Below are 27,040 nucleotides of genomic sequence, written 5' to 3'. Positions count from 1 at the left end.
GTTAACAGGGCTTTGTATATAAAATCCTCTGTGCATGCAAGGGAACTTTCATGTGCCACCCATAGAACGGCCCTAGCATCAAAGCAGTGCAGTGTAGTGCATAGTAGTGTACAAACATGTGTTAAATTAGGCAACTTTCTAATGCAAAGCAGAGGTTGCGTAGCAAACATAAATCCCTGTACAAAGCTTTGCACTGGGTTTGCCCCACTTTTGTGATTCACCTCTAGCCCATAGTGTTAGTATAGTTTTGAGATGATGTTTGGGACAGTGACTAAACTCCAGCTTGACTCTATTATAAGTTATTCCACCAAACATGTAACATACCATAATGTTAGTGATTTGGCCGGTCCTAAAATGTATCAAAACATAATGTTAGCATTGTGTTGGAGCACTGTAAAATCAGAGATGGTTCCTTGATCACAGCTGTAAAATAAGCATGACCATATTCACACTATAATTCTGTCTTTAATGTAGTCATCCAGTATATCAAATGCCATATTAACAAATTACACAACACTTTGTAAGTCTTCATGGATATAAAAGGAGTTGATGCTCTGCTCCTCCTTCATGTGGCTTTTTAACATAAAATTGCACGTCACTTTATTTACGGAGCCTAAATTTAGATGGAAATTTCAGGAACATCCCAAACCACTCAGTCAATAATGTGACTCGTTGAATCTTGCTTATTTACAATCTCTCTGATATCCTGATCCCATTGGAATGGAGCTTTCTGGCTATGCTTATGAAGGCAGAAAATCTTTAATGCTGTGTTGTTGTTGTATCAAGCAAGGAGTGAAGGTTTGGAGCTCATCCATAATTGTAGGACAACTACTATCTGTAAACATATGACAGCCTTCTGACAGCTAGCAGAAAGAATGTTGTGACAATCAGGGGTTATGTGTCTTTCCTAAGATGCATATTATACATTAATTGTTGGTGTAGTTTTGCACTCCACTGATAAAATGTTTTTATTAATGGAACTACTTGAAAAAATATCGCAGCTTTGGAAATGTTTACAAAAAGCAACCAAAACACCTTAAAATGTGCTAAAGTACCCTTTAAAGACTTACGTTGGAAGGAACCCATGTGTAAGGCTTTGCTGTATCGATAGCTCATTCTGTCGAGCGCCGGGTTTAATATCTTTACAGCAACACTGGAAGCCGCAGCCCTGAAGGAAATAATGTTACCTGTCATCATTGAGATCTTGTTACAAGTATGATTACATTTTCTTATAAATCTCCATTCAATAAGAACCTTGTACTTTTACACTTACACTTGATGGAGCGATGGGACTCGGTTTCTGGACAAAGCCTTCAGTTGTGAATAGACGAAGCTCGCGAGTTGCAGGTTCACTTTGCTCTCCTTGGATGCTATGTTGGCGATGGTTGTCAATAAGGCGAGACCAGGCTTGGTTTCAAACAGAACCATGGCAGCCATCATCCGGACTTCAGTACGAACCTGACGGTCCATGAAGATCTGGAGCAGAATCTCCTGAACCTACAGAGAGAAAAAAACATATATCTATTGTACTTTATGTTAAAGAAGTGGTATCAGGTGCTGGAAATGCACCTTTCCATATGGTTATGTATTTGGATTGATATCAAGCTTAATGACCAGAAGATGCTGTACTGTATGTAGTTACTAAAGTAGTATCTGCATACCTAGTTATTTCTACTACTGTCTAAAGTTCAGGTCACTTTTCAGGAAGTGCAGTCATATTTGATATTGCTGATGTGCAGCAAACAGTAAGTCTCCAATATCTGGATTAACCGCTAGCCAGATCCATGTAGATGTTGCTGCAACATACTATTTTATTACTCAATAGTGACCACTGAAATTCAAGAATAAGGCAGGAGTAATGCATAAATAAGGCATACTTTGTCACAGCAAAACCTTTGCAACCTGGGCCCTATGCCGTTTAATAAACTACATCTAAAGAACCAAGCCTTGCATTCTCATTTTACTGCATGAACACAGACAAATTGTGATTTGAACTTGGCATGTCAAACGTCTATAGTTTGCCCAAAGTCCTAAGCACTCGGCTACACATTGTGGGCTCAATCCACAAACATGATGTTAGCACTTACTCCAAAATTACTGGGGCAAGCTGCCAGGTGTAAAGCAAGAGCACTCCTGGCCTACTCTTCAGATTTGTGAGCAACGCAGGAGTATTATAACAGCAAGTCACACCTACTCATACACCAATCTTTATGAATCTGTCCCTCAGTTTCCAAGATGTACCATGGATGGGCATGCTAGAGTATTATTGCTCCCTTTAAATAGCCTCAAGTAGAGCAATGATTTGAAAAGAGGCCTTATTTAGATTTTTTGATGTGCTTCAACCTATTAAATGGTAGCTATGAAGTTTAGAAAACGTCTTAAAATATGTATTTAAGTTACTATTCAACATTATCTTGATGTCTAGCTTACTATGTTGGTCTTGTTCTCAAAGCTAATCAGAATAAGTACAGAAACGCTGTATGCATTGCTTGCAGTGGATTCACAATACTGTTTCCACACATGCAGGTGTAATCTCTGTATGGAGAAGTCATAACATTTCTGTGCTTTATTGAGTATTAATGAAAACCATTACAATAGAGTTGCCGGGTAGGTTGTTTGTACATAGCAGTGTGAGATTAACACTAACAAAGCTCTAACTGTGACCATGCACATATATTTTCAATGCCTTTAGCACACTTTTTAGCACAACCATACCTTAAATGGCATAAGCTAGCCTTAGGTGTATGGAAATTGCTTAGCATACCACCGTCTCTCGAGGTGGTATTTTGAAAGAGGAGGCTTCACACCAGAAAAGTTTGTTTATAAAGGAAAAGGGGAATAGTCTTTATTAGTGACCTTCTCAAAATTCCTACCCAATGTGGAAGAATTTTTAAAAAGGCAGATAAGGATAAACAGGTGCATTCCAGAAATGTTTTACAATCGTAGATGAACGTTGGGCCCACACACTCACGTGCATTGCCTTTTGAACGTTTTGTAAATCCCAACACAGCTTTCGAAGTGTTTTTCCCAGAATGTTTGGTAATTTCAAAATATAGTAAAACAGTTCCCACACGTAGGTGTAAACCCATTTTGCAGGTTTATTTGTTTTTTCATAAATACACTTTAGGATGGTTATTTGGTGAGTTTGCCTGCGTTTCTCTTACCCTCTTTGGATCCTCCTTGGCAATGTTCCTCAGGGACATCACTGCATCAGTCTGGATCCTCACTGGGAGTTGGGAAGCACTGGAGGAGAATCCTGGAAGGAACTTCTGGATGCGCTTGATACTGGCTGGCTGTCCTGCATTACCCATGGCTTTCAGAGCCAGCGCCATGTCCTCTTCATGGGCATTGTTGGCTGCTTCAGCTGCCAGGTCATGCAGGGGCTGAAAAGAAACAGAGTTTTGACAGTCTTTCATTAGCATATTCTCATTTCTTACTCCTTTCTCTTTGATTTTTGTCTGTATGGTGAGATATGCTCATGGTTTTCCGTCAAAAGTATTCTTACTACTCCACTATGGACCACTTATAGTTTAGAAAAGGTCTTCAGTGGAGCGCCCATGAGAATGGATGGGCAGGAAAGTAATATAGATAAGACTAGACCATGAATAAGAAGGAATCTTTGTGATAAGTTTAATATAGAGCAGATTATGGACATGTTGCAGAGTAGAGAATGTGCTTTGTTTGGTGCTTAGTTGTAGCAACGGAGACTGAGTTGTTAGAGCAAAGTGTCACTCCCACGTTGTTCACTGTTTTGATGGGAGCAATAAAGAGATAATTAAGGAGAGATAGCTGTCAACTATTCAGTTGTTTATCATACAAATATACTGAGTAACATAAAAAAATACGAAACTCATGGAAATCATTGATAACAAACTTCATTTTTGTGACTGCTTTATTCATCGCCACCCGATGGACTCTAACCATCTAAAACAGAGGTCTTCAAACTTTTTTGCTCTGAGCCCCCTTAGCAAAATATTTTGAGGTTGGGCCCCCCTTCAAAACTTTAAGGCAAGGATTTGGAGAGTGGGGCTTATGAGATGATTTCAGGAGTACTTTTTCTATAGTTCATGAACCACACCAAATAAGAGAAGTATAAAACAGCAGAATAAATCAAACTAAAATATGCATTGCCCTAAAAATACTGCTCCCCATAATTGAGGTGTTTGTGAGCCCCTCACACTCTTGAACCCCATTGCAACTGCACCTACTGCACTAATAATAACTGCAGTCCTGAGTAGCAGGTTATCTCCTCTGCATCTTTTAACTCTTCACCATCATGCCTGACCATCACTCCAACCTTGAAACGGGCTCTCTGTCCTGTTCGAAAAAAAGAGCTCCAACATGTTGTATCCCTTTTTTTCTGCAAGGGTGCCCTCAGTCATTATGCTAGAAAGGAAAATAACCTCCTATGCCCCTTTTTTTTAAAGTAGACAGTCATAATTGTGAATCCGTGGGCCCCTCAAACCCCTGGGCCCCAGCCCTGCAGCATCTCCTTCATTCATGATAACTAACAGTGACCACTAACACACCTGGCAGCAGTACCTGCTGCACTTATTAATGGCCCTTTATGAAGTCTTGAAAAGCAGCAAATACACTCTGTACTTCCGGGCCATTTTCATTTACATGTATTTGCAGAGGTATTTGCGCCCTCCCCCGGAGAACCCATCCATACCCCCCCAGAGAGCACAACCCACAGTTTGAAGACCTCTGACATAAACAATCTTACCCTCAATGCAGACAGCCTTGCACTATGGTGCCTGAGTAGGTGCTAGACAGCTAAATTTAGCACCAGCGCAGGGGGAAACTCATGGTTGCACCATACTCTTGTAAATATGGCACAGCCCTGCATTTCTAAAGTGAAGGAGCATGTTGTTAGCCTTCTTGGCTTAACGACACGCTTCACCACGCCATTTTATTGTAAATATGCCCCCTAGTTCCTTAATTCTCCTCAATATGTTTATGTTTCAGTCTCCAACGAGTTTTTTGTGTGACAGATTTAAGAGGTATAGAAGGATAACATGATGACAAGAGGTAAAGGGGTTGTGATAAAAGGAACTTTTTGGGAGATTAATGAAAAATAATCCTGGGGAGGTGATGGATTACACACATGAAAGTGGACATAGAGGTTCGAATCAACAGGATGTTGAAAAATGCAACTTATGTCCAATTAAAAATGGATGCCATACGTAAAAAAGATGTGTTGGTGTTATTTTCAGAGGGCCAAAAGCACTAGGTTAATTCGGAACGCAAAAAGTCTGAAATTAGGAACATCTCTCATGGTTGCCCTGTTGTCAGCGCATTCTCAATATATGAAACAAAGACTTGGACTTAAACAACAGGTATATATTTTTATTTTTTTGCAGCGAGGTTGGGCATAGATGCATAAAAGAGTTGCGAATTGTGCCAACAATGCTCAACAAAAAGCCAGAAGAATAAATAATCGACTTGAACAGTGGGCTCTAATATGGCATCACAAATCCCACAAGTTTGTTGAGTATAGATGGGCGAGCCGCTGAAGGCGAGAGTTTGAATCCATGCTCTGGCTCAGCTTGAGGTCCTATTGGAAGCTCGAGCCCATAAGGAGCAGAGCTTTCATGTGGCTTCTTCCTGCCTCCCTCCCTTTAACCAGGATCTGGCATTAGTGACAGACCTACATAATGCGGAAGTGAGGATCTGGGTGCGAGTCTCGGCATCGGCTCAACACCCTGTGATTCTGGGCAAATCACTTATTCTCCTTGTGCCTATAAACAATCATGTAACCTTGTGTAATGTAACTGTTGCTCATTTAAAGCGCTCGGCATCTCTGGTTGAGTTCACGCTGTATTTAAAAACTACAGAAAAATGAAGTAAGAGGTAAAAACAAACCCTTAACATAAAGGCAAGGAAAAAAGATACGCATTTTCTGCTGATTTGCAGAAAAATTAACCAGATAAATCGCGGGCTCCTCGCTTATCAAATTGTGTGATCTTAGGCAAATAATTTATTTTACTAAAAAGGTTTTCTTCACTGTCACGTAGGAAAGCACTTTTAAATGTGAGTTCAGATGTCCAGTTTTACAAAACTATCACTTTTAATAAGTACTTTTCACTGCGAAATATAGGGTGCCATATTAATGTCAAAGCTTCGACAAGTTAAAGAAATACACTTTTAGGAATTTTGAGGAGGCATTATCATATTTTACTTGATCTTTGTTGCATGATTTACTTAGCAAATATTTTCAGTGCTTGGCACCTGCACCGGCTCTAGGATGCGAGCCAGACCCTCGGCTCTGGCTCGCCTCTATTTGAAAGAAAAGTACAGCTTTCCCAGAGTATGTAACTACATTGAACAGAACGTTTCTATTATATGTATTTTCTCCTCAATTAGTTTGCTAGACTGCAAAATACACACCACCTCAAGCAGGAAAGCAAAAAGCTACCAAGTTGATCAGAAAGTGATTTACTGTATAGAGCACTTTATAATCTTTGATCTGGAAGTGTAATCTGAATACCGACCCTGCCAGCACACTCAATGACCCCTGCCCCCACCTCAGTTCTCACTTTCATTATGAGGGCTCAGAATAAATGAAGACAGCCTGGAAATGCCGCAAATACACGCCGTATTTCCAGGCCATCTTCATTTATATGTATTTGCTGAGTGATTTGCGCCCCCCTGGGAACCCATCCATGCCCCCCCAAGGGGGCGCGCCCCACAGTTTGAAGACCTCTGCTCTAAACTGATGTCTTGGATGAGCTGTGCAGGCTCTACAGGAGAGCATCACACCAAAATCACCATGTCCAACCTCCCGTAGCCTCCTTCACTCTACTCATGTATAAAGAAAATAGTGTCCTGCCTGACTCATCACCTTTCTATTTCTCTGTTTCTTCATTGCTCCATTCTACAACAATAACTTGTTTTTTATTTAGCACTTCATGCAAGCATCCATAAGCCCTGGAGATAAATGGTACACTATCACCTAACGCTATTGCTTAACTTAACTTCTGAAGATATAGGACTGAGTTTGCCTTTGTGGGATTCATCTTGCAGCCTCCATATCAGTGACAGTAGCCATAAGTACACCATTAGCTCACTGAGCACTATTTCTATTTTTCTATTTCTATTTAAAATTATTTATACAGCGCACGTACACCAGCGGTTTCATGGCGCTAACTGACCGAGAACTGGGCAGGAGAGCAGGAGCTAAAATTGGAAAAAGAAAATGAGCAACTAATGCATTAATTAAAAAATTTAGCAAAAAGATGTGCCTTGAGCTGTTTCCGGAACAGTAGGTACGAGGTTGAAGCTCTGAGCTCCAGAGGCAAAGAGTTCCAGAAAATCAGAGCGAGGGTCGCAAATTTCGAACCTCCCCATTTCTTTCTCCGGAACCGTGGAACTGTAAGAAGGGATTGGGTAGATGAACGCAGTTCCCTGGAGGGAACATAGGGGATAATCTCAGATGAGATGAAAGCCGGTGCCGTGCCCAGTTGTGCTTGAAAGGTGATAGAAGCAAGCTTAAACTGGACTTGAGCACAGACAGGAAGCCAATGTAGGGACTTTAGGAGGGGAGTGGCATGGTGGGACTTTGGGAGTTTGAACACCAGGCGCGCCGCCTGGTTTTGGATCTGTTGCAAACGCCGAAGACTATATGCAGGTATACCTGCATATAGGGCGTTGCCATAATCCAGGCGGGATACGACCATGGCAAGGGTGATCAGTTTTAGGGCATCAAATGAGAAAAAACGGGACACCTTGCGTATAGTACGCAGTGCCAGAAAAGAAGAAGAAACCACAGAGCTGACCTGGGAGTGAAGGGTGAGTTGGGAATTGAGCTTGATGCCTAGAGTTTTGACTGAGGTAGAGGGAACAGGTGGGGGACCAAGGGAAAGGGGCCAAAAAATGGAGGACCAGGGGCTGGATGAACCACCCGTCAACACCAGCTCAGTCTTGTCTGGGTTGAGTTTAAGATGGTTGTGGTTCATCCAGTCTCGGATGTGGATCATGATGGTTTGGAAATTAAGAGCAGAATCGGGGGAAGAGGAAAGATTGAAAACAAGCTGGACGTCGTCCGCATAGTTGAATACGGCGACCTCCATTTGTTGCAGTGAAAAGATAAGGGGGAGATATAAAGGTTAAATAAGAGGGGGGAAAGGGAGGAACCTTGGGGGACCCCGCACTGAACATCGCGGAAGTCCGCAGTAAAATCGCCCAGGCGAACTGCCTGGGTGCGGTCCCTCAGGAAGGAGGATAGCCAGACCAACGCAGTGCCCCCGATCCCCGCCGCCCTGACACGGGAAAGCAAGATGGAATGATCCACCGTGTCAAAAGCGGCTGAGAGATCGAGGAGGACCAAGGCCTGAGGTTGGCTGGTATCCATTCCCTCCCTGAGGTTATCAAGGACCGAAAGTACTACGGACTCCGTAGAGTGTGCGGGGCGGAACCCGGCCCTGTGGGGGGCGAGAGCCCCGTTCTTCTCCACGAAAGAGCTCAAGGCGCCGGTGACGTGGCGCTCGAGTACTTTCGCCAGGAACGGCAGGAGGGAGATGGGGCGAAAATTAGCTGGAACTGAGGGATCGGCGCCCGGTTTTATCAAAATGGGGACGATGACAGCGGATTTAAGTGAGTTAGGTACCACGCCCTGGAAGAGAGAGCTGTTGAGAAGGTGAAGGGGGGGGGTCTGGACAGCTAGAAAAGATGTGACCGAGAATGTAGGCCGGGCAGGGATCTAGTGGGGAACCAGATTTGACGAGTGGAATTATGGCAGTCAGAGATTCCTTAGTTAGAGGTGGGAGGGCGGTAAGATGTTCCTTCGGGGGAGGACACTGGGGGTCCACAAAAGTAGGGGAAGGAAGGGGGATGTTAGCTTTAATAGTAGCAATTTTTTGAATAAAAAAGTTATTGAGGGAGTGACAGAGTTCCTGGGAAGGGGTGGGTTTAAGGGAGGTTCTGTCCAAAAACGCCAGATTGTGTACGATCGAGAAGATTTCCTTCGATTTGTTTTCGGCTGCGAGGATTTTGGAGGAGAAATAGATGGTTTTTGCCTCCAGGATATTTTTTTTATATAGCGTCAGGATGTTAATAAACTCCAAACGCAAAGAGGGGCAGTAGTTTCTCCTCCAGGCCCGCTCCGCTCGACGTACCGCCAGTTTAGTGGCTTTAAGATCTTGATTGAACCACTGATTGGCGTCCTTCTCTCGTTTGGTTGAGACCCGTTTCAGGGGGGCAATGGAGTCACAGCCTGAAGATAGCCATTGTTCAATGGCCGTGACCTGGGAACGGGTAGAAAGACCTTGCAGGGAAGGAAGGGAGGTGGTAAGTAGGGAGGATAGACTATCAGGGTCCACTCGACCCCAAGCACGAACCCATATGTTTTGGGGAGAGGGGGCTTGACCGGGGGGTGAATGGAAAGAGCAAAGGAAATCAGGTGGTGGTCAGACCAAGTACAGCGCGAGATAGAAGGGGACTCTACGGGGCCATTTAGGGACCAGATCTGGTCAAGAGTATGACCCTTGATGTGAGTGGGAGAGTGAATATGAGATATGAAATTAAGAGAGTGAAGGGTGTCAGAAAATTCCTTAGAAGATGGGCATTCGGCTGGGTCAGAAGGCCAAAAATTAAAATCACCCAAAAGCAAAATGGAAGAGTTGTTGACTGTGATAGTGGCCAAAACTTCCAAAAAGTCCGGAAGAAACAATAAAGGGGATTGAGGGGGACGATAGATGAGTATACAGGTGAGAGGGGGTTCTTTTGAAACTTTATGTGACAAAAATACCCAGCTTCCTGCCACCTCTCCCAAAGACCCCCTGAACCTTTCTTTCTTTCCCTTCCCGGACACAGGTTGTATGAGATTGTAATGCTGTTGCACTGCTGACAGTGACTCTAATCCACTGTCAGCATGAAAAAGAGTCATCTGACACTGGCTATCGTGCATCATCGAGGCTTGAAACACAAGAGCATCACCTGAAATCCACCCATCTATGTTGGTTCCATAAAGGCCCGAGAGTGGCAGGAGAAGAACAGCGAGACAGCAAACCATCATCTACCTTTCCTCTGCTTCCTTTGGGCCTCCCTAAACCTGGTGGAGGAGGCTGACCAGCCTCTAAATGAGAATTTGGTTCGAATCCAGTGTTCAAGATAATAGCTCTTACGAGGGCCACACACACCATCTCTGAGACAGGGACTCATTGTCAGTACTGCTGTACATGACATGAAATTGTCCTTCAAACACATTTACTTTATATTATCAATTAAGAGAGCACACTTAATCTGTGGGACATACTGACTGAAGGTGTGCCTAGTGTATATGGTGAATGCACACAGAAGGCATTTTCCTAGTGTGCATTCATTTTAAGTATCTTAACCTGGGCACTATTGTCAAAATGTAATGTTACCCTCTCTTATCAATAACACCTATACAGATATAAATAAATGTAGCACTTGGGCACCTACAGGCAGATCATACCTGATTGTAATTATAGTAATAATGGAAGCCCAATTATCACAAATATTGTGTCCACATAAATAAACACACAAGCATTAATCAGAAGCAAAAGCACACTGATTGTGTTAATAAACTAAATACATTCCATGCAATATAATATCCCTTCTCAGTGTTAAAAATGCTACTCACGGATAGGGCGTCCTCAGGACAAGAGGAGTGTGCACCGCAATACTTGTTCACTATTGACCCATAAGCCAGGATCACAGCCTTATAGATGATAGAGGATTTCTGATGTTCTGCCACTTTCACTAAATCCTGCAAGGTCACAGACAGAGGTCAAACATTGGTGTAGAGAGTATGTTTTTTTATACACCACTCATGTTCTTGAAATATTTACTACATTTTCAGAAATACCTCAGTGAGTTGTATTGTATATATTTTGCCAGTCCACAAAGCAACCATTTTCTAAATGATGTTAAAATAACATACTCAAAATAAATGACATTTTGGGGTAGTTGTTGATATATATGGTAAAGTCTATGCACCCAAGATAATATTGGTGAGACCAATGTGAAATGAGTGTGTAATAGAATTGAGCGGGTAGCACAACAGAACTAAAATACAAAAAATGTTTTTGTTTTGCAAAGTAGCATAAAACAGAATAGTGTGGAATTGAAAGTGACAATGGTAGCATGCAGCTAGGGCTTATTGCTATAATTAGAAATTGCAGTATTTTGGGAATTCTCATTGAAAAAAATACCTATGCAGAGTGCTACTCTTACTTGAGCTACTTGTAAGGTCTGGTGATCTGCTTTGGCAAACTGGACAGCTAGAGTGGCAGCCTGGGCTGCCTCCCTGGGACTCAGCTCCTGGTTGTGGATCTTCTGCTTGATAACCTTCAGTGCATCAATGGTTCCCACTGCTGGGATGGCGTTCAGAAGCCAGCGCCTGCAGGTAACATACCAATGCCATGAGTTACACACATACAATTCAATTGACACAAGCCATTTGTGTAACATCCTGAAAACAAATCACCTGTACTGAGGTCTGTCTGCAAACTGCTTCCATATGGCCTGGATGTTTTCATAGCTTGCTGCACGTAGAATCTGGATGAGCTGTAGGAATCTGGCTGGAGCATCGGCATGTACCTGCTGTTGGTTATTCTGCACTAAGTGCTGCAGGGTTTCTGCAACCTATCACAAAATGTGAAACACTTAAGTAGAAATAATATAATGTGTTTACAATCAATAACTCAGAAATAGAACATGAAACATACTATATAAGCAAACTTTAACGAACCAAGGGGCAGATGTATCATCCGTTTTTTGTGTCGCAAATGCTGCAGCGTTTGCGACAAACAAATCGGCAAATGCGATGTATCAAAAAATAGCACTGCAAAATTATTTTGCGCAAGCATTTAAGGAATTGCAAATTGTGATTCCTTAAATGCTATGTATGTAGCATTTAAGGTTTGCGAATTTAGGCTAAGAAATCGCAAATTACCACCTACTTGTGGTTGGTGGTAATTTGCGAAGTCTTTTAAAAAAGCACTTTTTGACATTTCTAAAGGTACCATGTGACGCTCATACATGCCCTTAGGGCATGTATGTGCACCATATGCGCACACATGTAAATTTCAGGGGTGCAGCAGGGTGTTCTTAAGACACCCTTGCACCCTTGAAATTATTCTCAATTTGCGATTAGCAAATTGCGAATCGTAAATTGATAATAACTTTCCATTCATTATTATGGGCCTCCTAGCTCATAGAAATGAATGGGAAATTATTCCTTAATTGCGATTAGCAATTTGCTAATCGCAATTAAGGAATTTTAAGATATCGTTAGAAAAATAGCGAATTTCTAGATACATACCATTTAGCAATTAGCGATTCACAAAAAATCGCTATTTGAGAATCGCTTAAGGGTATCTTGGTTCATCTGGCCCCAAGACGCAGGGAATTGATTCTTAATTTGGAAGGTTTAAGTTTCTAAAGCTAATTATTTCTGCCCACTCCCTTAGATTAGCTCTCTAAAGCCATTTTACCCTGTATCTTTAAAGTTGGGTAATTTCCAGTTCAGTAGAATGTATTACGGAAGGATTCTTGAGACATCCAGGAACATATGCAACACATAACATTTATTACATAAAACCAACCAGAAAAAGACAAAACATCTAACATTTGATGATATTTTTAAATGTTTGCCAATTTTGCCATTTGTTCAAAATTACATGTGAAAGATTGAACTCATAGCACAGCAACAATTCTTTATTGAAACCCTTTTGAAGAAAAGCCTTACATGGGACAGATCAAATGTTCACTAGTCAAAGTATGTGGGCTAATTAACATTTTCAGGAACATTTGTAAACCTTTTAGAGCAGGTTGCAAACATAATGAAAGTTTAGTGTATGTTTGTTATTCTAAATTTGGATGACCAATGAAGTTCAATTTGTTAAACTTTGTACAAATTATTAACAGGAGAGGTGAAAACAATTATTTTGTCTGTTATAATTCCATAGATTTGAATTTGTGCATCTTTGTTCAGCCAAAATTGCGTGTAGAAAACACTATGTGCATTTTTTATTCTTGCCGTTGGTTTAGTGGGAATAATGAAAACATATAACTTATGAAATACTTTAATGTGTTGCAAAAATCGTGCATCTGATCTTAACAGTGATAACCTGCTTTCATTTTATAACTATTATTTATAAAAAAAAGTATGGATGTTTCTTGATTTACATGTATTTGTTTTTCCTTTTTATAAGAAGTCAATGAAATGTGGATGTTTTCAGTTTTGAAACATGACATGACATGATATGTTCATACTAGTGTAGAGGGATGATTTAGAGATGGGCAGTAACATTTGTTACTTTCTTTCTTCTCACGTAACAACTGTAGAGGTTTCAATTAGTGACCTCTAAAGGGCTACAGATACTTGCAATGTTCAATTATAGGGGACACATATCTCAGAATAACTTTATTGCAAAACAGCAATATCAAAGAATGTGCAGATTGTCAAACCCTAGGAAATCAATGGCTTCTATGACATCAGGTAATGGTAGATATACTTTTTTTCAATTGATAAAAAGTAAGAGAAATTTGTTGAACTTTTTTGCTGAAGACTGCGTGGTCCGCTGGCTTCCACAGTGCTTTAGAGAGTACCATAAATGTGCTTCATAACTGAGAAGCAACTGAAACTTCTTCAAAGGAAGATGAAACCTCTTACTGTCCAAAAGCCCTTCTCTATTATGTGTTTGTTCTCCTGTGCTGCACACATATACCCTGATTAGTGGTCAACAAAACTTTAATATATAAAGTTGAGTGGGAGCTGGCTTTTTCACATCTATCTGTAATTGTTCCGCAAATTCAGGCACTCAAGTGCTTTGGAGGCTTTGGTCACGTTAATCTGACCACAGAAACAAACACTATGCTTGCCTGGATGCTAAGGAGCATCCTGTGGTTCAATTGATAGGTTTTCCTTCTGATCAATGCATTGCAACACAATCATCTGATCATCTGAAGCTTAAAGAGTGTAAAGGTCTTTCTAACTTACAATAGGATCACACACATTCGGAATGATAAGAGGCAAATAAAGCCAAATTTGCAATTGATGTATAACTAGGAGATGCTCTTAAATACCACTTTTGAATGGAAACTGGGTGTTGACACTATGCGGTAATCTTAGAGTTCTGTTTTCCGTATTCTCGTTCCCATGATGCTTATGTAAATGTGGGTTATGAACAACTGAAGTGAGGGGGGACACTTTCATATCCAGCAGTGTAATGTGTGAGTTGATTTAATAAACTGAGTTTCTTTTATAGTTATGCATCCTTGGAATTATATTTTTGGAAACAAGGATGCGATTCGAACATAAATGTCATCATGGAATGAGAGGAATATTTCACAAGGGCTCAACCCAAATGTGACATGTTTAGAAACTTTGTGGTATCTCTAAAAAGCTTTGCCAGAATGTGTGAGCTTGTAGATGTAATGGATTCTCTGATCAGAGCTCAATTGGTGCGATGAACCAACGAGGTCAGAGTCCAAGAAAAATTGTTGGGTAAAAGTCCCTCTCTTAAAGAAACTGTGGACATTGTGAAAGGGATGGACCATACTTATAGTTAGATCAAGGAAATGTTTAGCACAGTAACACACACTCTTGACAGGGTTAATCGCTCGGACTGGGACAGAGATAATCTAGACAATAGCAAGTCAGCTATGCAGAAGAAACTGACAGAGTATTTTAAAGCTCATCCTAATATGGGGAAGGAGTCTAAATGTAAATACTTTAAATTTAACGGTCCCAATCACCCCTTCAATAGTCCCGATTCTTATGCTTAGAGTGTCACATACAGACATTGTGGAAAAAGGGGATAATTTACTTGCATATGTAAAAACAGCAAAGTATATAACTAATGTGCCTGAGATTAACCAAAGTGCTGTTCCTCAGGTAACACCTTTTATAAAGGGAGTTAAACAAATGGATGGAAAGATTGATGGAGTGGGGTGCATTACCATGTCAGAGTGTGTGGTGGAGATGGGTGGAGAAAAACTAGTGTTTTTGACAGATTCTGGTTTGCCCTTTAATCTGGTGGGCTATACGAATTGGAAAGACATTTTTGGATGTGAAAATATATCTCAGTTACCACTAGACATAAACCCAGAAGTATATGGTGGTTGAAGAGATTGATTTTATTGGTTATCTGGTGATGGATTTTAAATTGAAGGGAAGGGAGACTGCAGGTACTGTTTATGTATCCAAACATGGGGACAATTTGCCTAGGTACTGTCACCAAAGAGATTTAGGGATTCCCTTAATCCTAATTCTCCAGATCAAGTACTTTTGGTTGTCACAATTGATGATTATAAAGGGATTGTTGAGATTTTGTTAAAGAGTTCAAGGATTTGCTTGTTTTGCTAAAATAAATTCAGCATTGGAGCAACTTTAAAAATCACTAGGCCTGCTGTGCACAAAGTAAAGGTTACCCAAACTCATGTTGTAACTGTTGCAGGAGGAATTAACCAGGTTATTGCAAATGGGTATAATTGAAGAAATACAAGCTTCCGAAAGGTTGGCTTCCGTGTTTTTGGCTCGCATGGAGTTTTGAATGGAATAAGGATTGTGAAGAAGCTTATGCAAGTATAAAGAATGAGATTGCAAATATGCCCACATTGGGGCATTTTTATGTAATGAAAAAAGTATTCTGACCACTGACACTAGCTTAAAAGTACGGGGTGCAGTGCTGTCTTAAGTGGTATATGGTGAAGCAAGAGTGGTTGCATTTGCCTTGAGATCACTCAATGTAGATGAAGAGTGGTATTCGGTGATCAAGCTTGCATGTGGGCTGAACAACACGTTACGTTTTTTTTTCTTTGGGGTTTGGAGTGTTAATCAAGATTGATTGGAGTCCTTTGGTCCAATCGTTCGTGTGCAGGAATATTGACAACACCAGTCCATGTATCAAATGATAGGTGGAATTATGGTGGAACTCAAATTTAAAGTGGCATATATTCTATGAGCAATGAATGTTCCAGCTGACTGTCTGTACAGGTTCCCTGTCAACAGATCAGTTTCGTCTGATACTGATTTGCTTGAGATGTAGGTCATGGTATCTTTTGTTAATAAGTCATAATGGAAATTAGCCACAGCGCATGATGATGTGAAAAATAAAATGTTGGTCTTTGTGGTCACAGGATGGCCCAAAATTACATTAATGTCTGAGGAGGCCAAAGCCTTCCTGAATGTGAGGGAGGAATTGAACATATTGGACGTCGAACTGTACCAGAGGAAACCGTTAATTCTCCCAGTTGCACTGTGGAGACAAATCATACATTTTGCTTATAAGGAGCATTTGGGGAAAACTAAAGCCAGTGTCTGAGAGAAGTATTGGTGGCCACATCTGGACAGACAAACTGAGTTAGTTGTCAGAGACTGTCTGTACTGTGCAAGTATTGACAAATCTAGGTGTGTGAGAACTGTCCCGTTGGAGGTTCCAGGTGAACTCTGGAACAAACTGGGGTTGGGCATAATTGGTAAATTTGAGTTGGTGCCACTTGGAGCAATATTTATTTTGGTATTACCAGACTTTGCTTTAAAATGTGGCACTGCTTGTTGTGTGAATTTGATAACCACCAGGAGTGTGCTTGCATATTTGAAAAGTGTGTTTGCATGTGAGGAAATATCTAAGACCACAATAGCAGCTAATGATGTCTTGAGAGATGCAAGAATTGTGAGATGATCTTGCCATCAAACCATATTGCACTGCTTTGTACTCTCCTCAAGCAAGTTGTATTGTAGAAAGTATGAATTGTTTAATTAGGGGGTGTACATTAGAGATGATGGTACCATTCAAAGATGTACTGTGAGTCAAACCATTGGCTTATTGCAAATCTTCCAAGACTGTCTTAAAGGCAGGTTCACAGGATTGAAACTCAACCAATTGTAGTTGAAATATAAGAGTAATGTGGAAGGAGGGAATTATTGCTCATTATGGTGGGCTATTACCAAAGAAACTATAAGAGGGGATTTGATCTCAAACATAGACTATGTGACATAGAAGGGAGTGTAGAGGAGTTGATGTTTGTAAAAAAAGACCTGGCTGGACACCTAAGGGACGATCAAGCTACATAGAACCAAAGAGAAACAATAAAGATAACTAAAATGTTTGGCAAAGTGTTGGTCTGATTGTCGTTCACTTGGTGGATAATCTTGAATTCCAGCACCTCAGTCAGATTCACAAAAGTACTGTGATAGAAACAGTTCTTGCAATAATATTACTATTCCCAGATTTGTGGCTGATACTAATAGCTCATATTATAGAAGTAAACCTTCAAGCTTCAAAGATTATGTAATGGGATAATGTGTTTGTAATTTTTGTGGTGCATAATGGTATTAAGTTATAAGGTGCTAATAAGGTAAAAAATTATCTTCCATTGTTTTGTTCTTTGTGTTAGTAACAACTATACATTTTGTTTACTTTTTGGATTTGTTTCGCTTTGCACTGCTGAGAGACAACTTCTGCTTTCAGTTTTCTCTTTCACAGTGATTCTTATATAGAATGAGGGAGGCAAACTACTGAACGGAGGGAACAGGCTGTTGGACCAAGCTGTGCACTATGTTGGTGGATTCAGTAAACCTGGGGTTTCTTTTAAGGATGAGCATCTATGGATGTATTACACTTGAGTTGATTTAAAGTTGTAGAGCAAAATTCGTTTCTGGATACTTAGCAAGAGGATTTGAGCTTTACTTTGTTTTGTTAACTGGTTGATGAAGTGGAAGATTCAGTGGCTATAATGGCTATATATTTTCCAGAGCTCAGGAAAGTGGGCTACAAATTGACCTGGATTTTGGAGACATTTCAAAAGAGTCAGCTTTGTATTATCCAAATATGTACCTCAGCCAAGAATTTGTTAAAGCTCTTGTTGAAGTGCTTTGTGCTTCCAACTGTATTTCGAAAAGAGATTCTTGGAAATTTCTAAATGTTTATATACCTCTGTGTTAGTATCAATGTGGAAAAACAGCTGTGTTTGCTAAATTGGCAAAACAAATAAAGATCTGACGATGTGATCATTTCTGTTCTCCTTGTGTATGGGGTAGAGAGATAGACTGAATGTGGCGGAAAGATGTCTCAGTGAAATAGGCATGGACTAGTCAACATAATTGTGATCTCCTTGTAGGAAGTTTAAACATACTAATGTGTTATATAATAGGAACTTCAGTTTTTTACATTTCTGTGAAATTGCAAAACTGAATGCTATAAATATTATATATCATTTTATTAAGCGAGGCTAGAATAAATAACTAAAACTAGCTACCCACTACAATCAACGGAGAAAACTTCGGACAAAAAATATAAACGTACAGACAGATATTTACACCTCTACCTGAGCATACTTTCCTATTTATATATAAGTATTCCTGGAAAGCTGTGCCAGGTAAAGGTTTCTCAACATACTATTGGTAATGTCATGTGACATGTCCCAGGTATGTCTATTTCCTGCATGGAGATCCACATAGAATAACACTCTACAAACAAGGAATGGACCATGCTGTGCAAATCGTTTCTCTTTAGGGAAATTTTTTTTCCCTTTAGAGAAAGTTCTTTCTTTACATCCCTAGTACATCTGGGGTTTATTGTCCTTTACCATTCCGAAGCTGAAAGGGGAGTTGCTTCCAATCCTAGAATGGGAATTGATCCAACCCTTTGTTGGAGTAAAGCTCTGACCATTTCCAGGGTAGGAAGAGATTGAATCTAATCTTAGGAATGACCAGAAATGTTTAAGTTTAAGTTTGTACTTATTCCAAATTTCAATGGGAAACCACACCTTGGAAAAGACATTTTGAGTCCCTTGTCTGGAATTTACCAGTGCAGGTGTCTCCACAATAGTGGAGGAGAAATCCAAAGTAATGAATGCATTTATGCCCAGAATCACTTTGTGTATTCACTGTAATTGTAAATGTGGTATTTTTGCCATTAAACCTATGTTTACTGTTGAAAATATGTTTGAGAATAGGCTCCAAAATATTTTTATTAACATTAAAATAAATGTATGTGACAATCGAATGTTTACACTGAGTTACCTACTTGTGTCTCAGGACTCCTTATCTTCAGTAACTGAATCGGCATCTGGAACATTTCAGAAGCAAACTGGTACTGAAGACCACCCCGGTTTTGGAGTTCAGTGTCAGGAGCACTAACTCGATTGCTTTTGGTTTCCACAAAAGTGAGCACTTGTCTGAAAGAAAGGTGAAGAGAAAATGTATGAACTCTCAATTTGCCTTGTCAAGGGCTAGAGCTTGCATAAGGTGAGTTAGACAATGTACCAGCAATGCGTGGTGCCACATTAATATGAGAGTTCTGAAAATGTCCCTTTTGTATTGATTGTGAATCTTTCCAGAAAGCAAAAACGCTATTTTTCTTGGAGTACTGAAAATGTTTGCACTATTCTTAGCTTTGTCTATGGACATATGGAAAATTAACATTTTACTGAAAATATAGTGTTTCTCTGCTGATATAATTGGATGAAGGCCAAGGGGTCAAAAGTGCAGTTCCTCCTGCTTCTGAATTACTTTTTTGTGGGGTCAGATACTCCTGGTCTGCAATGTAAAGAATTATCTCCACTGACTCTGCTTAATGGTGGCGTTAGTCTTGATCCCCTCATCATTTGCATGGTAGATATATATTGGGGCAAGTTCTTAGTCTAAATTTCAAGGATGATGGTGTATGACTTAATTTCAATAGAATGGATGAATGATCTGAAGATGCGTTTTCTCTTTTTATCTTAGTTTCTATGCACAGCTTTTGTTTGTGAAAGATGTCCTGTAAATAGAACCCGTGAACACATGGAACCTCAAAACAAATCATTCTCATTTAATCTATCTGATGCAGCTCAACCTAAAGAGGTGATGCAGATCATACTAAACAGTTACAGTTATACACTTGCAGAACTGGGAAAAAAATTCACTGGGACATGCACTAGAAAAAAGTTAAAGGAAAGTACTGTACGAACAATCAGCAATCAGCTAATGTCTGTTTCTAGCCACCACCATAGATGTCAATTCACCAAAATGCCAGTGGTGGGGGAGGGATATCAATTGGCTTTTTGTTTCACACTTCGAAAGAGTTCCATAAAGCTCACTCTCTAATTAAAAAAAAAACCAATGTGTATCTGAGAGTACTGGTTTGTTTTGTCTTTCTACAAGGCCCATTGGCTATCCACTGCTGAGTTTGTCAAAGGCAGTGTATTCCATAACTTGGCTGCTGAAATGAACTTGGCTGCTGAAACTGACGTGGCTGAACACCTCCCCCAGTTTATTGTTCATTTTTATATAGTTTAGATATAAAACAAACAGTCACACCAGGTGATAGTTTTCATGAATAAAGTTGTGTGCCTCAATGTGGATATGTCTCTTAATAAGCTGTTAACTGAATTGCCTAAGCACGTGTGAGATACTGGTAATTGTGTTCCAAAAATCCGATAACATTTTACGCATACATCATACGAGTTGGATAAGTTGTACAGACAGAACTAAACATGAGCGATTTCCATACCAGGAGAAAATGCAATGAACGTGGAAGTCACTATAAATTTCAGTGGATGAAATATGGACGTTAATATTAAATTACTTTGTGGTAGCCAAAACCTTAAGGGACAATATATATTTGTTTTTCAACTTTTGGACTTTCATTTTTGGCCTTCACATGTTTTTGTTGTTATTTACGTGTTTTTTTTGGCCTACTTGTCTGGATAGCTGTTTTTATGTTTGAAAATCTTCAATTAAAGCTGAAATTGCTATAGACATCATTATTGCTGATATCTTCTTTATAAGTACATGATATTTAACTATACTGAATGATCCACAAGGTAGAATACAGGTAGTCCAGTGATTCTGTGAAAGGCACCCACCTGGCTTCCATTACAGCTGCACCATAGAGTTCATAGAATGGGGAGAATTGATACACTTGTCGTGCGGTCACTTCAGTGATCTGTGCACCATCTTCTTTGGGCTTCATCTTGTAAGTATATGTTGCAGCCCTTCTTAGATTCTTCACAATCTATTGCAAAAAACATACAATTATCATTGGTAGTGAGGGTCTAAGATTCAGTGTTCATTTCAAGGAGAGATATGTGACAAGGTCAAACCTTTTGACAAGATGAGCACTTCTCCACGTAAGCCATGCCAATGTTCTTCTCCACTTTATCCTGGCAGTTGTTCAGATCCCTGGATTTCACAACAATGATGCTGTTTGTCCTCTTGTCTTCTTGAATCACATATCGTGTATGGCACACACCAGTGACTCCAGACTGTGGAAATCAGCAGATAAAGTAAAACAATCTGGGGTTCCATTCTGGATATTGGTTCGTCCTTATATAAACACATTCTGAAGATATATATTCAATTCTATGAATTATTAACTTTTTATGGAACATTCATTGATTGATTCAACCTATCGATCTGCAGACAATGACACATATACAGATAGATTCCCGATTCAAGTCTAGCCGGAGGTTCTTTCAGTCATTTTACTGCTTCTTAAGACTGGACAATATGTTGCTTCTAGACATGTGAGTGTTATAAATAAATGTATCACACCCAGTCTGTGGTTTCTGCAATGATTATTCTTGGATTCCAAAATATGCAATCCCCAGTTTAGCTTTTGAAGCAATTACCTTTGATGTCAGATCCCATTAAAACACACATTCCTAGTTTATTCCAAGTCCGCTTGAGTAGCACCCTTTGGAGCAAGGAAACACTTAAAATAAGAAACACATTTCTCAAAGTTAGAGTTGCCACCTCTTTCGAGGTCAACTGAGCACCAGGCCAGCTGAATCCAAGGTTTCGACTCGTGAACTTCTCTTCTGTGCACCACTGTAATCAGGTGCAGTAGTACTATTGGTTCAATGATCGTAAATGAAGACTACAGCTTTAAGAACACATTAAGAGGACCAATGGTTGTCCTTGCTAATTTTAAGTCAACCTATGTAGGTGTACTCACATCACTCTGGAGCACTGTGGCACATGTTTTTTTTACATTATTTGGGTATTTAGTCATTCAGTGCTTCCTCGTCGGAGTCTGTTGCTTTCTTGTCACTGGGGTGCAGAAATAAAGGTATAAACTGAACACTGTTTGAAAGAGTCAAGGTTTTATGGCCTTTGTGGATTGTCCAAGTGTAGAGGCGAGTTTACCTTGAAGGGCACAAAGTAGTGGGCGGGACAGAGAAACAATCTATCTAGGGAGGAAGTTTGAATCTAATGACAGTGAGCAATTTGAGAGAAAACCTTCAAACTCCGTTGATCCAGTAGGGGGAAATGCTTTACAAATTAGTACGGGGGTGCCTACATTATGGCAGGTACATAGTACTGAAAAAAATAAATGAAATCCACACAATAAATAATGGCCAATGTAAGGCAATGGAAAGTAGGCTAGTGCAAAAGAACCAATACATTCCTCTTACTAACATGTTTGCTTGGTTTTGAAGGAATGATTTAATGGATAACTAGGCAGGTCAAGATTAACTGAATGTGCATAATCCAGCCAGGATTCAAGTATGGCACAATCTGCAAAATGTATCTCCACATCTGTAATACATTGATGGGTGGGCTAATCCTCATGGTTTCAGAAAGGCTTACAATTGTTGTACTGTAAGTGTACCACCATGTTTTCAACTTGTTTTAAGGTGTTTCATTAATAGTAGTTTAAGTCTTTGTATTTTTCTAAATGCTGTAAAACCTCTAAGCAGATTTATGTAAAATAATAAATGGATTAAGTACATAATTGGATTTTAAATCCTAAAGAAAAGAAACAGAATGTAGTAATATGTTTGGACCTTGTTGTGTGGAGAAAGTGCAAAAGAAATTAGGGACAGATTCACTAATATCTCATGAAGTGCTCTGCCACAACCAAAGTTGCTGTGCAGCATTGCGTGAAAGGAACAGAGGAGGATAGGATCTTATCTGTTAAGTTATGATGCTGCAGCACTTGTCATAAGCGCTGGTGTACAGTGTGGCTACTTTTTGCCATGCACACACCTTTGTGAGTGAGTCCCAAAATATTATGCTTACATGGGACACAAAGTAACACAAAGCAGCTCATGACACCACTTTGTTTTATTTTAGACAACTTTCCAGCGTATTCAAAATTTAGTTCCAAATCAACACTCTGCACGGATTTCTATCACTTATGGTGACTTTGCACCCACAGAAATTGTTGAGAAATCTGCCAAATAGTATGTTGTTGACCGTGTAGTCATTAATCTTTAAATAGATTTTGGTAGCTGTGAGCGGTGCAGAGCTGATATGTTTGGAGCACAGGCGTAATTTAAGTATAATACTGGGAGACTCATCGAGAATGAGGAGTGCATTATTGCTCCCTGCAGAGCAAAGGGGACCTCACCACTCATCCCCTCTCCTCATTTTCCTCAGTAAATGCTATTTGTGTATCTAAGAGGAAGCCAGCCTAGGTGATACTATAAGTTGTCTTCCCTGGACGGATTCCATAGTTTTGTGGTATACAATCTATTTGTACATATGTCAAGTAGAATTATTATTGGCTCAACCTTTTGCTATAATAACTATATTTTGAAATTATTGAAACTAACCTCCTGTAAGTCGTATACATTTTGTGTCTTCTTGATGGTGACCTGAAGCATGTTCACGATCCCTCTGTAAATGTTGAGTACAGTTTCAGACACAGCTTCTGGGGCATATATGGCTCCGATGCGTCCATGGCTGTACTCAAACTTCACTGGTTTGCTGAGTTGAGCAGCGAGAGCCTGGGTCAGCTTTGACGACCGAGTGAATGGATCCTTGGGCCAGATTCCATTGTACTCTTTGAATTCAGGGGAAGTGATCTGGAAAAGAACACATTTTTATGAAGGATCTCTGTAGGTTAATTTAGATAAACGCATCAGATAGGATTGGGTCTTGGTTACAATGTCATATGATGAATATCGATTATGAAGACTCGCAATCACAGAGCCTGTATCTGTGTATCACACCCTGGAAATTCTGTGGGTCCAGGGTGTAAGACTCAGCTATACCCAGCCACACATGGGTTTGTCGTAAGTAAGCAAGTCTCTGTCATTTCATATATTTCATTATAGAATTTAGCATTTGCTTTAAAAATATATCACAATTCCAAATCTGATTTTGATACATTTTTTAGATTCATCTTTCCTGGCAAAGGGCCCCTTTCCACATGACTTGAATTGTAAACCTGCTTATGAAAATAGGTTAAAAATAAATATAGGTTAAGCTGTTTACTACTTTCCAAATATCTAGGCTAAGAGACACCCCTAGCTCCTTACACGGTTAAGCATTATTCATAGATTCATTCATGTTTTGTATGGCTCCATTGACGTTGATTGGAGAATCTGGTCTCCAAAAAGCTCATAAATATGAACCCTTGCAGTGGAAGGCATGGAAGGATGATGAAAGGGAGGAATGGAGAGACATGTATAGAGAGAATGAAGGGATGAATTGAGAAAAGGGTTGATGAGAGAAGGATGGATGATGGTTGGATGAAAGAAGGATGAATGTAGAGAATGATGAATGGATGAGACATAAAATACAGTTATGGATGGAAGGAAAGACGTTTGCTTGGCTAGATGGAGATATGAATAAATGGATGGAGAGATGGAAGCACAGGTGTATGGATGGATGGATGGATGGCGAGAAGGATGAATGAAGAAAGAAGGAAAAAAAACAATGAAGGAAGAGAGAAGGAAGGTTGGACATAAAGGAAGATAGAGAGAAGGAAGGAAAGTGGATGGAAAAATACAGAAAAGGGGGTGAATAGACAGAAAAAGTACAGAAATAATAATAAAAAGAAGGGAAATAGGATGGAAAATGATAGAAATAGAACTGTAGAGAAAGAAGTAAAACAGACTGAAATAAAGATGGACAGAATAAAATGTAAACATTTTAGAATTCTCTAAATAGTTCATTATCCAGATAGTCTGTCTAGTTTGCCTCCAGGTGCTGAGAGGTATTTAGGAAATGGTTCAGAATAGGGTTAGTATACTTTTTTGACAATTCCCTTTGAGAAGCAGAATAACAGGTGTTTTATCCCTACCCAACTCAATGGTACTCATTTTATTGACTTCAGAATGTTGAAAGGCTGAGTGGCCCAAACAGGAGTCACTGAGTTGTGCACATTTAGTTAGTTGAAACAAAACTATGTATCAAATGAACAGGATAAAACAGATTATTCAAAAATACTATGGCTATTAAATGCAGAGTAACAGACGTAGCAACCTTTCCTGATCCACATACTAGTCTTTCATGTGTCTAATAGACCGAGGTTAGTGGAGGACTTGCGCCTGTGCCCACCTTGCTGCATCTCATCAATGTGTGCTTCACACTGTGTTTATTCCTACCTTGAGGAGATAGGCCTTCTGTGCGAATCCACTGATCTCCACCTTGCAGTTCAGTTTCATTCCAGATCTGGCCAGTCCAGCCTCCGGTAATCCATTCAGGATAATGGCCTCGTACTGGAAGACGTAGGTCTTACTTTCACTGAAGATGGGTTCTGGAAGAAGACACAGACATGAGCCCTGAGCCCAACATTTGTCCTAGCATTTGAGAACCAAACACACAATCAACACAATAAGATACAAAGAGATAAAAAAAACTTATAATTAAAAAATACATACCATAGTTGAGCTGCTCGCTGCCTGTGGGGAGAAATGTCAAGTGGGCAGATGAGAAAAAGCTTAGAACAGAACTCATGCAGTGTTGCTGATCATTTTATAACATTGAGTTTAATTGAATTACAATAATTTTAATTACAAAATACTTCTGCTGATTGCCCCACAATCACTCCCACTCCTGTCCAACAAACACTATAAATTAGCCATCTGGGTGAGCTACACAAAACATAAAAGAAATGATACATTAACAAGATACTTCCAAATCTTCACAATGAAAGGAGCAGAAGGGCCATCTTACCCACTAGCGCGAGCAGAAGGGCTAGGATGATTCCCCTCATGGTGGCGGTGAATGGATGTGACCAGGGGCACGGCTGCTTTTATAGCAGGAAAAGGGGAGTGCGTGGCTACTCAGTCTGGGTATTTTTGCTGACTTTCAATTTCCTTATCAGTGGACTAACATCGTTTCAAATCCTGAGGCATCGAAATATAGATTGGAACGTTGTGCGTTAGTTATTGCATAGTTTCAAAAAAGTTACACTTTTACAAGCTCCATGTATTTTTGTAAATACTTTCATATTTGGACAAGATGCATGAAAATAAAAGCACCTCATTGCCTGTTAATGGGAAGGACTTGTGACATGTTTGGCAGCTTCCACTGTACATCTATGAAAGGTCTAGATAACCTTTTTTTCTGGTTATTCCGACTCGACCCGAGAGATCTTATCGAATCCAAAGAGTTGTGCAAAGTCACACGTTGTCATCCACTGGTGCCGTTTCCGTCAGAACCATTTTCAGTGTAAGCTTTCCATGATTTCTTTTTAACAAATTAAAGGCATTTATCGAATCTATCAGGTATTTATTTGTTCATCATTTAATATTGGACTTAGTATGAACTTAACACAGTGAACATGTTGTATGAAGGTACAATCTGTGTATTTTCATTAGTATTAATAATGTTAAATGTGATGTGATTTTGTACAATGTGATGTCAGAATGTAAGAGTAGGTTGAATTATCCTGAGGTCTTTGTATAATAATGAGAATGTAACTACACCATGGTAATAAGTGCAGAGTGACCGGGGTCTGCATTCTTGGATTATGTTTCCATTGCCTATTTGAACTCCATCCTAATAACTTAAAATGTTGGCTTGTCCCACAAACATATTTTAAAAGCTATTCGCCACAGGCACATTTTTGCTAATTGTGAAACATTTTCAGGTCCATACTTTGAACCAAATACATTTTTGTGTGGAGCGTGCATCGCATGGAAATGTATGTAAATCAGCAAAACTGTGGATTTTGAAAACTAGATCAAGTGCACTTATTAGAAGACCAGGATACAGTGTGAAGCCACCATCTGAGCGCGCAGGGTGCAATCGTTTGCAATATGTTGCTATAAATAGGCATGATTTTCAATTGCAAGTACAACCCTTATCAGTAACCAGCAAACACCCATATTCAAGCTATTGGCC

The 27,040-nt window shown here is 39.8% G+C and overlaps 1 protein-coding gene across 1 annotated transcript in view; it reads right to left on the bottom strand.

Moving 5' to 3' along the window:
- The window catches only part of LOC147747528 (vitellogenin-A2-like), an 82,632-nt gene extending 56,679 nt beyond the window's left edge, over positions 1-25,953 (bottom strand). Inside the window, exons 1-13 of the mRNA XM_086954014.1 lie at positions 25,868-25,953; positions 25,573-25,593; positions 25,297-25,448; positions 23,518-23,769; positions 21,061-21,222; positions 20,824-20,972; positions 19,002-19,152; positions 11,453-11,610; positions 11,200-11,365; positions 10,607-10,732; positions 3,165-3,383; positions 1,274-1,497; positions 1,071-1,168 (exon numbers count right to left, since the gene is read on the bottom strand). Of these exons, the coding sequence (XP_086810140.1) occupies positions 1,071-1,168; positions 1,274-1,497; positions 3,165-3,383; positions 10,607-10,732; positions 11,200-11,365; positions 11,453-11,610; positions 19,002-19,152; positions 20,824-20,972; positions 21,061-21,222; positions 23,518-23,769; positions 25,297-25,448; positions 25,573-25,593; positions 25,868-25,907 (1,918 nt within the window). The 5' untranslated portion in view covers positions 25,908-25,953. The remainder of the gene's footprint in view (positions 1-1,070; positions 1,169-1,273; positions 1,498-3,164; positions 3,384-10,606; positions 10,733-11,199; positions 11,366-11,452; positions 11,611-19,001; positions 19,153-20,823; positions 20,973-21,060; positions 21,223-23,517; positions 23,770-25,296; positions 25,449-25,572; positions 25,594-25,867) is intronic.
- Between the last annotated feature and the right edge of the window lie 1,087 nt (positions 25,954-27,040).

Source organism: Lissotriton vulgaris, chromosome 1_1, assembly GCF_964263255.1.
Source record: "Lissotriton vulgaris chromosome 1_1, aLisVul1.2, whole genome shotgun sequence".
Taxonomy (NCBI): Eukaryota; Metazoa; Chordata; class Amphibia; order Caudata; family Salamandridae; genus Lissotriton; species Lissotriton vulgaris.
Note: the sequence above shows the minus strand (reverse complement) of the source record. Positions and strands in the feature narration are given on the sequence as shown.